The 16,056-nt window shown below is 35.6% G+C and overlaps 1 protein-coding gene across 2 annotated transcripts in view; it reads right to left on the bottom strand.

Moving 5' to 3' along the window:
- LOC116346582 (Krueppel-like factor luna) overlaps positions 1–16,056 on the bottom strand; it is a 481,191-nt gene that overhangs the window by 53,493 nt on the left and 411,642 nt on the right. For both annotated transcript variants that reach the window (XM_031776720.1, XM_031776721.1), the window contains 2 exons: positions 3,668–4,481; positions 3,412–3,576 (listed from right to left, as the gene is read on the bottom strand). In XM_031776720.1, coding sequence (XP_031632580.1) covers positions 3,412–3,576; positions 3,668–4,481 — 979 coding nt within the window. The remainder of the gene's footprint in view (positions 1–3,411; positions 3,577–3,667; positions 4,482–16,056) is intronic.

The raw sequence follows: 16,056 nt of genomic DNA, 5'->3' as shown, positions 1-16,056 counted from the left end.
CATCGAGTGAATGACGATTCGTCATTGACGAACGAAAAGCATAGCCCGCAATGGAAAATATAATAAGTAACGGGACGAACAAGGCAAAAGTAATTTTAAATTCAATTATTAAATATGATACTATTTACAATTTGTGCGTTTCATGCCATGAGACCCATCATTGAATCAGGTCGGGGATTGAATATATGAGGATGCGAAAAATGAAACCAGCAAATGTAAAAGAAGAGAGAGCGAGTATGGATCGTAGAGCGCGCGGGTGGATCGAATGTGTTCGAAAAAGACAGAAACAGAGACCAAAAGAGAATGAAAGATGGGTTAAAAATAAGTTTGAAAAACTTTGCAGCTGTTATTGCTGTTGGCTGTGAGCAAAAATATAATGCATTTTTTCGTTTCACTAACGGGTTTTCAAAAACATCAAAGAAGCGATTCATCTGTGCATTTATGCTTCTTAATTACATTTTTCCTAGTCGTTTCGCTTATTTTGCACTTTTGTTTCTCTTTCTCCCTCTCTTTCTCTCTGTGTTTTGCTCTCTCATTCCTTCGCTTTTTGATATCTTCTTCAGTATAAGTGCATTTGCCGGGGAGCTATGCGAGCGTATGTCATTGTTTTCCAAGCCGGCGGGGTTTCGATTGCAATATCCGCGGAAGTTGAGCGCGAGGCACAACCAACATTCTTGCTCAAACGCACCAACACTGCGGAATGGCATAATGGCTTGAGGAATGTGAGCCACGGCACTACAATGAATGTGTGGAAAAATTAAAAATGCAATGTCATTTTGTACTCTAATGTCTTGCTTTCTCCTTCTTTCTCTGTTGCCGTTTCGATTTTTTTCCTCACGAACCCTGTGAAACCGTTAGTTGACAGCATTTGCTGCACACATACCGCTCATATTAAACAATGTTCGACCGAACGAGACAATAACAACAACAACAAAGTAATGAGATTATTAATAAAATAGTGAAAGGAAATAGAAGTGCAACACAATGAGAAGTGGCGCGAGCGAGAAAGCACACAAAGACCAAAAGGTGTGAGAGATTATGGCGAAAAAATTGCTGAAGAAAAGTAAAAGTGTGAGAGAATTTTTCTCTCATTCGCTTGCTTTGTTTCGTTGTTTTCAGAGTAGAAAAATTGGATTGAGTACGTATACCATCGTATGAAAAATGCATGGAATGCGATCTGTGTGCCGGAACGGTACATATACAGCAACAGATTCGACAATGAATTTGTATATATACAAAATATCTGCTTTTCGACTTTTCATTTGGGATGCAAGTGTGAATCAATGTTTTTTTGTGCGGTTCGCCTTTGTTTGTTATACTTGCAGCAGTGCCTTGCTCCCGCGATATCTCTTTCTCAATTTTCTTCTATTTGTCGTTTATACATTTTGGCTGTGCATCTTTTGTCGTTGAATTCCTCTTACAAAACATCATTGCATTAAATGATTTTCGCGCATAATTTATTTTCAACGAAATTCCTTTTCCATACTTTTAGCATTTACTTGCCTTCCAAATCGTTTCCTTATTATACAGCACGAAGTGCGCATTGTTTGTTGTTACTTTTCATTTTATCATTGCGTTTTTTGCCTTTTGTTTTCGTTGTTGTTGATGAGAGGCACGTGAAATATTTCTTTGTCACGAAGACGTTTTCGAGTCATAGTGTTTCCGTTTTTTTTTTCAAATAGTACATCATGAAGCAGTATCTCTCTTTCATCTATTCATTCTCTTACCCATGCCACACGAGTAGAAGATGGTGATGATTTGTGGCTTTATTCCAGTCGATTTTCATTACTATTTACTGTTTTTTACACTCGCTCTATCTGTATAGCAACAACACCACCACTTATTGAACAATATGGTTTCGGGTATGTATACAATCTAAAATTGAACTAACTATTAACAAATAATCTTGCTGTTTGAGTTGCGCGCGACAAGTTTTCACAACATTTTCGCTTGAAATATTTTCGATCTTCACCCGGCATTTCTCTTTCTCTCATATTTTTTTTTTACATTTTCTCGCATCAAGTATTCGAAAAGCGTTTGAATTTAGGTCGTTTTGTTTATATAAAAAAATTTTTTTCTATCGTTATATATCAAATATCAAAAGAATACCAAGTCTCAAATTCATATACGAGGGCGACTATTTAAGTTTCTTCAATATGTATGTTTTAGTATTGCCCGATGCAAACCATTGTCATATTCGTAAAGTTGGACATTTTTCATGACCATTTGACTTAACAGGACGAATTTTAGTTTTGTGGTATGGCCACGGTGTCAGTTGGAAAAGGTCAACTTCGCAAAAAAATGAAATTTACAAAAAAGATTATTTCTCATAAGTTTTCAAAAAGAGCTGCCTGCTCAACAGTATAACTTCCGACTCAAGTCGGGGTATGGGAAGGAAGTACCATGCCTTGCCACTGTATACAACTGGTTCACTGAATCCCATCGTCATGGTGCTCGCTACAGTGATCAATTGCGCGATGGTCCTTCGAAAATTGATGTCATCGAGAAAAACTCTGGTGCCGATTGAGTTAGGATCGAAGTTTCTTTTACAGTTAAATTGTGGTATGCCCAAGGATCACAGAGACTCCAATCATTTGGTTCTTTCATGAATTACAACATGAAAAAAATAAATCTTTACGTGTCAACCCACAGTTGCTCAAAAATCGATTGATTTTAATCACATCCAAAAAATCATAACCAATTTGACATAGGATAATAAAAACACGTCTATACGATCGCAATAGAAGCCAAGACATGATTCCAGTAGTTTGGACCTGAAACAAAAACTTGGTTGACTCTCTGAGTCTTCGAACATGAACACAATCGAACAAAAGTTGTTCGTTTGTGAAGTGATAGGGAAAATCGGACCTCATTATTTTACAGTGTTATGTGTCATGTTGCTACCATGCCTTTAGAGGATGAAAGGTCCTTCAATGCTGAATAGTACACAACCATTTGATTGTCAAAAGTCATCACGGGAATATGGAGACCAAAACTCTGAAACTTATAATCCCAAAACATGGCAAAAAGAAGCCCATCAAACAGTCGACTATTTGACCACCCAAAAGATCGAATTGATGCACAATACTCCGTGTACGAATTATTCGGGACCCCTCTGTCCACCAGAGACCAAAATCAGTTGGATACAATATATTTTTCGTACTTGAAATTAGGTGCATATTCAAAAAAGTGCACTTTTTGGAGTGTCATGTTTAAGCTGCTGTCGTAGCCATACCACAAAACTAAAATTCGTCCTGTTAAGTCAAAAGGTCATGAAAAATGTCCAACTTCACGAATATGACAATGGTTTGCATCGGGCAATACTAAAACATACATATTGAAGAAACTTAAATAGTCGCCTACGTATAATGTTAAAAGTAAAAGATAAATATAAAATGAAATATATTATACCTGTGTGTGTTCGCTGATGGGCTTTTAAATGTGAACTCTTTGTGTAGACTTTTTTGCATCCGAGAAATTGACATTTGTGTATCCGGCGCTTTGAATCGGGACTGTGATCATGTTGTCTTTGGTGATTCTGTTTTGTTTGTGCTGTTGTTGTTGTCGTAACTGAAACTATTTTAACGAAGAATTAAATATAAATCAAATTTTGGTTTTGATACAGAAAAATTCAACACCAAAACTGTTTTCTTAAGAAATAGTTTACCTGGTGATGGTGTGTTGTTGATTGATGTTGTTTTTGTTCGTTGTGCTTGTGTTTTTTGTTGTTGTTGCTGTTGTTGTTGGTGTTGTTGAGTAGCGACTGCTGCTGGAATATTTGGATTGACTTGAATGAAACGAGTGACGCTGACCGCATTTTTGCCACCAGCCGTCGTGAGTCTTACGATGGCACTTCTTGGGAGCTGATGATGATGATTATGATGATGATGTTGATGATGATTTGTACCGTTTGTTGTTGGTGCACCAGCCGCTGTAGTTGCCGTGGTGACTTTAAACAAACCCTGATGACTAAGCAATGCCAATTCAGCCTCGGTGGTGGGTCGTATCGTTGTCGATTCGGGTGACGATGGTGGCGTCAGCGTTGGTAGCAATTCATTTTGATCGGCCGAAACGGCTGTGGTATGATTGGCGGTATTGGTTGTTGTTGTGGCACGAGCCAGCAGTCGCAATTCAATTGCATTCTCTGTTTTAATTTCGGTTTTTATTTGAATGGGAATTTCACAAAAATTATTTTCTAATTTTTCTTCACAGCTATCGGAATTTTCTTCATCTTCATCGATTTTTTCTTTTTTCACAACGACCGCACAACTTAATGCACTGTCCCATGATACACCTGAACACGCTGATGACATTGAACTCGTTGACAACGAATCCAAATTGTGCTCATGATAATTCAACTCTTCCAGAATTCTAGCGGGTGTCGCAAATAAATCCCAAGCCGAATCCAAATCTGTTGGTAGTTTTTTATACGATTGCAATTTTGGTTCATCTTTTAAATATCGTTCCATTTCATAGCATGTCTAATAAGAGTAAAGAAAATAATAATAAAAATTCATATTAATTAGATATTATTAAATGAATATTGGTTTAGAATAGCAAATAGCTTGAATATTCATTTCCATAGAAATTTCGAAATGTAATTGCTGCCTTATCTTTTGTGATCAGAGTGATGCAGATGTCTTCGGAATGTTGAAAGCGTTTATTACTAATTTCAATAATATTTGAAAGTTTTAAGCAGAGATTTCAACAATTTCTTCTCACTTGTGTTGTTTAAAATCAAATTTTCAACTTGTTGAATTACATCGATGCATATGCTTTGACTGAAACTTTAATGACTTTGGCAAATGAGAAAACATTTTTCGGATGAAATCGAAATGTATGTATCTTCAAGTTGTTAAATTAACACAAACAAAATCGCACACATATACATATATGTAGTGTGTATGCATTCAACAATGTACAATATGCAGTGTAAAAGGCATAAAAGGTAATTTTGTTTGTGTTATAAGTTTAAAGTGGAAATTTAGTCAAGTTTTCCCTTCTTTTTCCTGTATTTATCTTTTTCACTTATTCTTTTTGTGTGAGGGCGAAATATTCGGAAAAGAAATGATGATGAAAAGTGCTCTTAAATTGTAAATTTAGTCGTTAAGTGTGCCTGTGCATAGAGAATTTTTTTTATTTGTCGTCTATATGGTGTAACCCTATTTTCTCACAAAGTGTTTCTGAAGCAACGAAAAAAAAAAAACTGAAACTCGGAGAGTTCAAGTAGACATTTGGAATGTATCAAAGCGCGCCAAAGTTGTATGAATAAAATATATATTTTGTACATGGGATGAGCGTATGCGACAAAAAATTTACATGCTTTCAATCGTTCGCGTTCTCTCCCTCTGTCTGTCTGTCTCCAAAAGGGAAAAAGCAACTTGATTAATTTCAATTTGTTTGTATCTACCAAGTAAAATGCATGACTTAATGCACGCTATTCACACTCTTTTCTCGCAGATAAACTAATTTACCGCATTCATTCGAGTGAGAGCTTTTCTTAAACGCTCTCTATCTGAAGACAACTTCAAGGATTCCAACCTGTATCGTTCCAAAGCGGTGAAACGTTAGTGGAATGAGTTGAAACATCAGGTATATACTATAGATCAGAATTTTCGATTTTCAATTAATTCTCTTATACTGAATGATATGCATCATAAAAGGTTTTTTGCATGTCAAAATGTGTTTTTTCTAATGCCGCGTCGTCTGATATCGTCCTGAAGTCACTGGGTTCGGGGTCTCGGGGGTGTCACCTGTTGATGTGAGCTTCCTCTTTGGCTTCGCCTGGATTAGGCCATGGGTGGTTTGAGAGAAGCGTACCGAAATTATGCCCAAACTGTCACACTGCTAGCGCCACGACGGAATTCAATGTAATCTACACTAAGTTGCCGCCAAATAGTGAAAAGACATTTTCTCAGTTGCAACCAACGGACTAGAACTCCATAATTGTCCGTAGTGGCGCTAGCAGTGCTATAGTTTTGCATTTTATACAGTCTCTTATGGGGCATAATTTCGGTGTGGAGAGAAGTTATTCGTTCTGATAACTTCTTTCGCAGCTTCATCTCGTCTCTGAATCGCCACTAGCTCGTACAGGGCTCTGATGCTTTCGATGGCATCTCTCATTGGCTGATGGATGAACCGTCTTTTGCCGCCGTTTTCTTCTAGCGTTTCCACTAGCGATTTTATTTCTCTTCCGACAAGTTGTGTTTGTGGCTCGCATTCACTGTTACTCCGTTGTGATGCTTGTTTTTCCACCGTTGGCGACCTGGCCATTTTTGAGCTTCTTTTGAATGTGGTTTTCTCACATTCCGTCTCTGTCTCTGTCATGGGTTTTTGTTGTTTTTCCATGCTTTTGGGTCCCCCCTCAAGGTCGTTATCAACGTTCGGATGTGTAGTCCCTATATGATCCCATGGCTGTCTATGCAAGCAGTGAGGCCATGCTAGGGTTGGCACAAGCCCTTATGGGGACATGTGCTCAGAGCCGTATCAGTGCTAATCAGGTGATAAACTGCACCTGAACTTTCATCACCAGGCTAATGGTAACGAAACGTTGAGCATTCCTTGAAGCCTGCCAAGGTTTTATCGGGACGAGGACGTCTACAGCCTTAGCATGGAAGCCGTTTCAACAAGGTGTCAATTTGTCTACTCAGGTACCACTGGAAGCAGACGCCAGCCCATTGCTGTGTTCCAATCCGTGTTCGGTATCAATGTCATGTGAGAAGCGGTCATCGTTGAGGTTTTTGGTCCACGAGTGGTATTTTATTTCCCACTTACCCGTCGGCATGCACCGGTGAGGGCATTCCTCTATCCGCCACCTGAGGTCGCGCCCGATGGAAGATTCCCTAACTCCCCACGGGCGAAAATCGAAATGTGTGTGTGTGTGTGAGAGAGTGAGGTGTATTTTGCGACGTTAGTTTGTCAATGCGAATTTATGAAACACCTATAAATATTTGTCAGAGTTGTTGCTAAATGCCAAATAACACAATGATGATATAAATTAAAGGACATTGATCCGATAGAGTGAATGTTTTACATAAAATCCGAAGCAAACTGCAAACGAATTTTAAATGAGAATAAAGTATGTGTGCAGCTTTTTCCGAGTGAATGCGAGAGAGAAATTGTCGAATGAAATGATTCCGGAAAAGTTTCAAGTGGTGTGCGTGCATTTCTGCTGCTGTGCTTTAATGATTGGATCCATGCCAAAAACTGTTTATTTTCGTAATGTTGAAATTAAACATTATAATTCATTTAGAGTACAACCCATACATTGCATGGCTTACATACAAGAACCATTACTTAATATGAAGTAGAGTGTCATTGAGCATGTTGAATTTTATGTTAGGAATTGCACACCATATATGCACATTGTTTCTTCTAAATCTGAAGTTAAAAAAAACACATACACACACATATTCGAGTTTTACTCGCTTTTTTGGTAAATATGCGGTGGCCCACCCTAATGGCAAATAGTTTCAAGTGATTGCAATGACAAGCGAAGAGATAACATGAAATAAAATCATTTGCAAACGAACAACAAGAGTCACAATTCATTGCAGCACGGACATATACATTGAGTGTATTACATTCATACAAATTTTAAGAGTGACACAGTATACTGTGAATACAGCACAAGTAAATGGGTTACGTTAAAATCATGCACATCGACACGGCTTTTTCCAGTGTTTGGTTAAGATATCTGAAATGTATCTAGATACTTTTGAGATAGTATCTCAATTTTCCGAAATTCATCTAGATATTTTCAAGATTTTCATCTTATCTTTTTGATAAAAGATAAGATATCTTTCGAAAAGATAAGATAAAAAAATAATTATTTGAATAAAATTTTGAAAAATGTCAAGGTGAAAAAAAAAGAACGTTAATTAATATCTGCTATAAACAAACTTCACGCACTGTGGATATTAATCGGTCCGGGTAATCGGGCCCATGAATCGTGCGTTGAAGTTGTCGGATGTGTTCTGAGAACACCGTGCGTAGCACGATGGAATTCCAAATTCGATTTTATCGAAAAATCGTAGTTTTAAAAGCATTACTGTGCACTATTTTTCGTCCTATCAGAGGGAATCGTTCGTTTTAGCTTTTCGACAGATATATGGCAAAAATCATACGATGCTTTGACCAAAATACTTATAAACGCCTTTAAAAAATATGATCTGGCAGTGCACAATATAACACATGTTGTTACGGATGGTGAAAGCACCTTTTTCAAAGCGTTTCGAGTTTATGCCATTTATGCAATACGAAGGTGAATCTCTCGAAATTTCTCGAATGCAATCAACTTGATTTCAATGGGCGTGCAATGGAATTTGATAACGAAGAATTCGAATATAATTTTGACGAATCGGGTCATGAAATTGATCATTTTCGCTTCAATGAACAAATCACAGCGGACGGCAGTTCGCGCGAGTGACGAAACCACATTAGTGTGTTGAAAAGTCGAACTCGCTATATATACACGTAATTTACGAAATCCAGACCTAGAAGGCCGTTGGCCCCGGTTGATGTATGGTTGGAAAGCCCTAGGGCCATAGATCAAGAAAAAATGTCAAAGTTTGAAAATCGGTCCACCCGTCTTCAAAATACGGTCCTTTCAAGAAAAGGGTCAAAATTCAGTTCTACGGCCATATATGGCACTAAATAAGGTCATTGACCTCTAAAACATCGATATTCGGATTCTAGAGCTCAATACCTTTCCAACGACCCCCTAACCGTCAAAATCGATGACACTTTTCGAAAACTTCAGCGTTTTAAAAATTTCATATGAATCTCTATGAAAAATCAAAATGTCTGTCTGTCTGTGCGCGATTTTGCGTACTCGATTCTGATCTCTTTGAAACTTTCTGTGATTAAAGTACACAAAAAACTAAGACTTTTTTGTTCCGGCACTTTTCGATTTGGCCGCCATGTTGGCCGTGGCCGGCCTCCAAAAGTAACTTTTCAACTTTTTTCCCTATGGTCACCGAAGCGCCATGACTTGACACCCCCCAGACATATGCATATCATTGGAAAGGTCTTGAAGTGAGCTATCGAATGGAGTCATTTGCGGTCCAAAAATTTCAATGTGGGGTGGCTAAATTGGCCAAAAACCAAAAATGTACCGTTCGGCCGGACACATAACGTCCATTACCTCGAAAACAAGCTCAAGGATTTTTTTGAAAATTTCACCGATTTTAGGCCCAAGTCTAAGCTATAATATGCCGCATAGCTCATATCCCAGAAAATTCTTGTTTTCAAGATATGGCCTTCGATAGTGCAAAAATGGCCAAAAATAGCCATTTTTTCAAACAATCGCTGTGGCACCTATACTTGACTTACGCAAGGCATATGCATATTCGTTGGAAAGATCTTAAAGTAAGCTATCGGATAGTGCCAATTGCGACTTAAAAATTTCAAGTTCAGGTGGCCAAATCGGTCAAAAATTAAATTTTGACCGTCTGGCCGGACACATAACGGTCACTTTCTCGAAAAAGACTGCATAGGTTCTTTTTAAAAATTCATCAATTTTAGCCCCAAGTCAAAGATAAAAAAAATGTGCATACCACACACCACTGCTAAAACCTCTGTTCCTCATTATGATCCATAATTTATATCATTTTGATCCAAAAATAACCTAAAAATCCATATTTTCATTGTATTTGAAAAATATTCAAATCCATGGGTCTTGAATCTTTAACTTGGAAAATAGCACTTACAAAACTATTGATATCAAATAAAAAACCTCTATCGAGTTAGAGAACGAGTGACGAAACCTACATTTGAAACACAAAATTTCTGATATCAATTTTGTGACGAAAATAGTTGGTAGATATATTTTCTTTGTACTATGAATATAAACTTAATATACATTTGTAAATTCGGAACGTTGCTTCATTGCGTCAGTATGAACTCAAAGTAAAAAGGAGAAAATTTCTGCAACGTTTTGAATATACAAATGTATATTAAGTTTATATTCACAGTACAAAGAAAATATATCTACCAACTATTTTCGTCACAAAATTGATATCAGAAATTTTGTGTTTCAAATGTAGGTTTCGTCACTCGTTCTCTAACTCGATAGAGGTTTTTTATTTGATTAATCATACCGACAATTGATGAATTGTTTTTAAATAAATGACCAAAATATCTTATTATTTATCTTAAAAAATAAAGATAAGATACCAAAAAAGGCCAAAGGATAAGATAAAGATAAGATGATTTTTTAAGTTTCTAAAATCATCTAGATAAGATAAAAGATAGTATCTATCTTATCTTATCTTACTATCTCAAACGAGATAAGATATCTTTACCAAACACTGGCTTTTTCTGCATCACACATTTTGGTTGGCATGCACAAACTCTAAACTTGATGCAAATATCGCACATACTTCGTTGTTTTTTTTTTTGTTTTTTTTTTGAATTCTTCGCCTCTAATTTTATTTGATCTTGTAAATCAGTTTCGTCTTCTTTTATTCTTCGTTAGTTCTCTTTTTTTCTCTTGCAAGCAAGTAAGGGAGTGAATCGTAACGATTTTTTTTTGTAATGTCATGTATTTACTCAATGACTGCATCTAATCTCTCAGTATAGTCAAACAAAATGAAATTCATGTAGCCACCGCATAGTGTATCTATGTTTGATATGATGAAGATAATGTATGAGTAAATATTCGAAATAAGATGAGAAAAAAAATGAAGATGAACCGCGACAGAGAAAGATATGGAAAAAGAATGAGATCATGCCATAAAATACCATCAACTTTGTCACACTGCAAAACATATTCATGGCAGTTCCATTGCAGAGGAATGTTGCACTTACCGTACTGCACATCCATGTGAATATGTGTTATCGAATCAACCACAATAAAACCACAAAAAATGTGTGTATGTATGTGTGTGTGTGTGTTGTTTTCTTCGTTTATGCAACAGCATTACACCAAAAACTTTTGAACTAAATAAAATACAGACACATGAACGAACCGAGAGAACGATAGAGCAAATGCACGAGACAGTGGCAGTGGAAAAAGTTTTCTACGCAAAGCTTTTCGCCCATTTAAATTACAAATTAGATTATAAAAGTTGTGATTGGATCTCCGATGTCATTGTCATCATGTATTCATTTCGGAAAAATGTAAACACGTACATCGTCATGCATATGATTTATGTGTACACATTGTATGTTATGTGACATGGATATGAATACGGATGTAAAATACAATATTCTGTTTAGCTTTTTGCTTCACTCATTCACTTTATATATTCCGAAGTTCTGTTTTGCACAAATAAAATTCAATTATTTTCATTTTTATTTAGATGTTACGCGGTTATTTCTATGGCAATACAATGTGAATTTAACTTTTACGATAATTTCTCACTCCATTTTAATCAATAGAAAAATAATGCATCAGAATCAAATAATGCTACAGTATATGAGGATTTAGCTTTACCACTTTTTTGACAGCTGGAAAATGATATTTTCGGTATGATGTTTTTTGTGTGTTATGATATTAATTCGAAATTTGCCACCACATTTGATTTTTAATTCATAAAGTTATTTGTTTGTGTAAAGCGATAGATTTCTACAAAATGTGAAATACGATTTTAAATGCAGACACTCTTTCAGCCAATATCTTACGCTAAATAATAGATAAATTCGATCACTGAATGGAAATATGTCAATTTTGAAATGTGTTATAGTTGTTCGTACTGATATGACATAAATTGGTGTCAATTTTAATCATAAATTCAATACCGTATTGAATAATTAAATTGTGACAAATCGGTGTTATGAGGAATTCATTTCAAGTGAATTTTGAGCATTGGAGAGTGGAAAATCGATGAAAATTGTTAAATTTAGCTTGAGATATAGATTTGTGTATCTTGGGATTTGAAAAAGAGATCTTTGCATCTCTCATTTTCCATTATCAATGATGAAAAAAAAAACCACAAACATCGAGTTCAACACAGAAATTCACTTAATCAAATTTCAATTTAATTGAAACAATTTAATTTTCAACATGTGTATAATATGAAATATATATTTGTGTGTGTGCTGGATGCTGGTACGTGTTGCATGCTGTTTAAAGTGTGAGGTGGTGCATTTGATTTTGCAAGAGTTGTTGTTTTTGATGAAGAAATATGTGTACATGTGTCAATTGCTTGTCAATTTTATTCCACAACCAGTCATATCTTAAGTGACGCATGTGTAATTGATTTACACTAATTCAATTCAATACGGTTGCTGGACATTTTGAGACAAATTCATACCAATATTCTTCTGCAGAAAGAAAATTTTGCTTTATGAGACTAATATTTATGAATGTCACATTTACAATGAAACTTGTTTGAGAATAAGGATTATATTAGATCGTCGAGTGTGTATTTTAGTGGTTTATGTTAGAGCAAAAGCGAAAGATAATGATAAAATTGAGTAAAATAAGGCTTATGATTGGCGGTACGAGGGCTGAAAGGATCAAACAACGATGGCACCTATAACAAAACAAAATACACACAAGATATATATCAAGTCAAAAACGTAAGATGTTTAACGTCGATAAAAACAACGGAGGTCGATGTTAAAACTATGGTTGTGTAACATAATATGCAGATATAGTGAAAGAGATTACATACAGTTTGATATACACCTTCTTCAATGCTTGGCTGTTGAATACAGTCAATGCGAGATAGAGTGAAGGAATGAGAAAGAGTTTGTATTTTGTTGTATCAAAATCGAAATCTGATTCAATGTAACCGGATGTGTTATTATTAGATTGCTGTTGGTTTTGCTTTTTAAAATAGCAGCTCTCAACTTCAACCACCCCACCATTGACTCGCTCTACCTTCAAATCCAAATGTCAACAATCATCTTTTACGAAATGACATTGTCTTGTATGGCGTCAATGGCGAACAAGAACAAAACGATTGTATCTTCTTTCTAGATGCATACCATCGAAATGCTAATAGTCATTGCTGTTTTACCATCGAACAGATATATCTAACCCAATTTATGGATATGCCTTCGTAAAGCGAGAGAAATTGAAGAAAGACGAGTGAACACGAGAAATAGAAATCGTCTCATGCGAAGCCCATTTGACAAATGAATGCCGAAATCTGGCTATTATTGCAATCATTATCTTTCTTCCATTCGATTTTATTTTGTGTGTGTGTACACTACCCCAAAATATTTGTTCAATTTGGGCACCCATATCGAATGCGATGGTGTGTTCTGTGTTGAGAACTATTCCACAAATGGTCTCGTTTTCGGAAATTTTTCCAATTTCGTTCTTCTACGTGTTTTGTAGTTTATATGCTGTTTGTTGTTTTCTTGTTTCTCATTTTCTCAAACATATTGTTGCCTTTCATTTTCGATCGATTTAATCGGTCATTCAACACAGAAATGTTTTATATATACCCATCACACTCTGTCATTTAGTAAGCACATACAGAATTTCTCTCTAACATTTCGGACTTCACCGTATTCCATCCTTACTGATCGATGTATTTTTGTTTCTCTTATTCACAATCTGACATTCGTTTTTTTTCTTCCGAGCCTAAACATTGCATCGGCTTTTCATTTCTTTTTTTGGCACAAAAAAGAACATGTTGTCGTCTTTCGAGTCCAACATGGTCCACATTTAAATCTAATTTGCGATCAACCAAACGGAATGTTCTTTTTTTGTTTAAAAAATGAACAACAACAACAAAATAGAAACATAGAAGAAACATTTATTTCTATTTGACAATCCAAGTGGATAAATACAATACAGAAACAAACATACCAAAAGCGAGATTCGAGTGAAAGCGTAGTTTTTATTTGCGTTAATCCGATCAAAAGATTTTATTATTAGATTGTGTGTAAGTGCAAGTTTCAGCGTTACTGTTTATGTATCGAATGCTTAATTGAATTTCACTTAACCGGAAATAATAACAATAATAAATCTGTATCGTCATTATTGTTATCATCTATTTTGGTATTTTGGAGGGATGATGATGATGTGCATAAAACAAAGAGCGCACACTTATTCATTGTTGAAGCTTGATGACAGTTGTCATTGGATAAACGACAACAAAATAAGCGCACAATGTGTACAAGAGAGTTAGATGCCTAATCAAGTCGCTTTCAATTATATGCTATATAATGCTCGTAATAATTAATGTTCACTCATTCCACCGCAACATTGTATTTGATTGTGCATAACAACCCGTGTCCTTTTTTCATTCACATCTGATTTTTCTCCAGCACTAAATCATCGTGTATAAGCATATTACAAATACCTGATACGGTTCACAGATAATTTTATGTATGAATGTTGTGCATAAATAAGCGTCAATTCTTCACAATTCCAAATGTTTTACATTTATCAAAACGACGGAATATTATTTGACTAACGTGAATCATACATTTTAAATCGTGAAGTATTTATTTTTAATTTTTGTCATCACTGTTTTGCAAATCGCGAATGTTTTATGCTACATTTTCTATTTGTTCTCGATTGTTTCATTCGGTTTCATTGTTTGAAATTTGTTTTAGTTATTGAAAAATTAAATGTTTGCCATATTTGAGACTCAGAAGCGTTAGAAAGCTATAAACAATCATGAAAGAATTGAATTGCCTAAATGAATTGTTACTTATTAAATTGCTGAGCGAAAAAGAGGAGAATGGTATGTATGTGTTTGGTTGTATGCATGATTTTAACTTTGATCATTTTTGTGTTGATTTTAATGACTTTTTTATTTGGATACTTAAAATCAAACCAATCGCGTAGATATGTTTAAATCAACATAAATAATGAAAAAAAGAGAGAAAAATTTATAGTTGAAATGAGAAAATCGAAACGAACGTGAGCCAAATGCATTATGACCTTCCAATTGGAATGGCACACAGTTTGAAGGGATCAAGAAAGAACCAAGAATTTGAGCATGAACGAGCAGGAGAAAAAGAAAAAAACATAGGAAATTAAGAGAGTATGGAAGAAAACAAGAAAACAAGAAATAGAGAGAGAGAGAGAGAGAGAGAGAGAGAGAGAGAGAGAGAGTAGTGGTAGTTTTGAAGACATTGCTTGAAAATGTAACGCGAGTGTTGGAAACAAAGCGAACGAATATGGCATGAGAATAAAAATGTGTGGACTTATTAAGAGTGAAAAATAAATGAACATACAACCACTAGAATACGATCCAATGCGCTCGAAAAAACACACATTTACTTTCAGTAAGTCTCTCTCTCACCCCCCGCCCAACATCATTCACCACTTGCATTCAATTCTCTTCTTCGGATTTTGGCTTTTGTGTCTGAAAAGCAAACAATTTGCGAAATCACGTACTCTCTCTGTAAATGTAACTCATCGTTCGCTCGCGCGCTCATCTCTCTCTCTCTCTCTCTCTCTCTCTCTCTCATTCAGTTTGGTCTTGAAATGTACGCAATAGAGAAATTAAATGCTGCAGTATATTTCTCTATCACTCATTCGTTAGATGGTATGTGTTATATGCGATTTTGTTGTGTGATGATATGCTTGCTTATATTCGGTTTCGTTCGTGTTCGTTTTCGTCTCAATTTCCGCTGATTTTCACTGTACAACACTAATCCTCATTTACTCCACTAATTTAGATTGCTGGATTTGCTTGCTTTAATTCATTTCTATCCTTTAAGTACGAGGAACGCGCATCATCCGTCTGTTTGTTGTTGTTCGGTTGTGTATGTGTATGTGTATATGTGGCCGGTATATTCGACTTTTTTCTTGAATTATTTCTAATAAGATTCAAATTGTTGGGTTTCAATGGCTTTAATGAATGGATAAGATGTACTTTATCAGCAGAAACGCGGGATGTGAACCACATGATACTCCTGGCAACTAACAAATGCATCCAAAAAAACACGTACACACATATACAGAGAGAAAGTGGAATAAACGAAGCAAAGCTCTTACTCGCAGCTCACTTCTCTTTTTCACAAAATTTCGATTTAAAATTCTGCCACTTGGTCCGGACAACAATAGCAACAACATCATCATCATCACCCGGACATATATATATATATATATATATATATATATATATATATATATATATA

The sequence above is a fragment of the Contarinia nasturtii genome, unplaced genomic scaffold (genome assembly GCF_009176525.2).
Source record: "Contarinia nasturtii isolate CC-2019 unplaced genomic scaffold, AAFC_CNas_1.1 Cnas_scaffold_1565, whole genome shotgun sequence".
Lineage (NCBI taxonomy): Eukaryota > Metazoa > Arthropoda > Insecta > Diptera > Cecidomyiidae > Contarinia > Contarinia nasturtii.
Note: the sequence above shows the minus strand (reverse complement) of the source record. Positions and strands in the feature narration are given on the sequence as shown.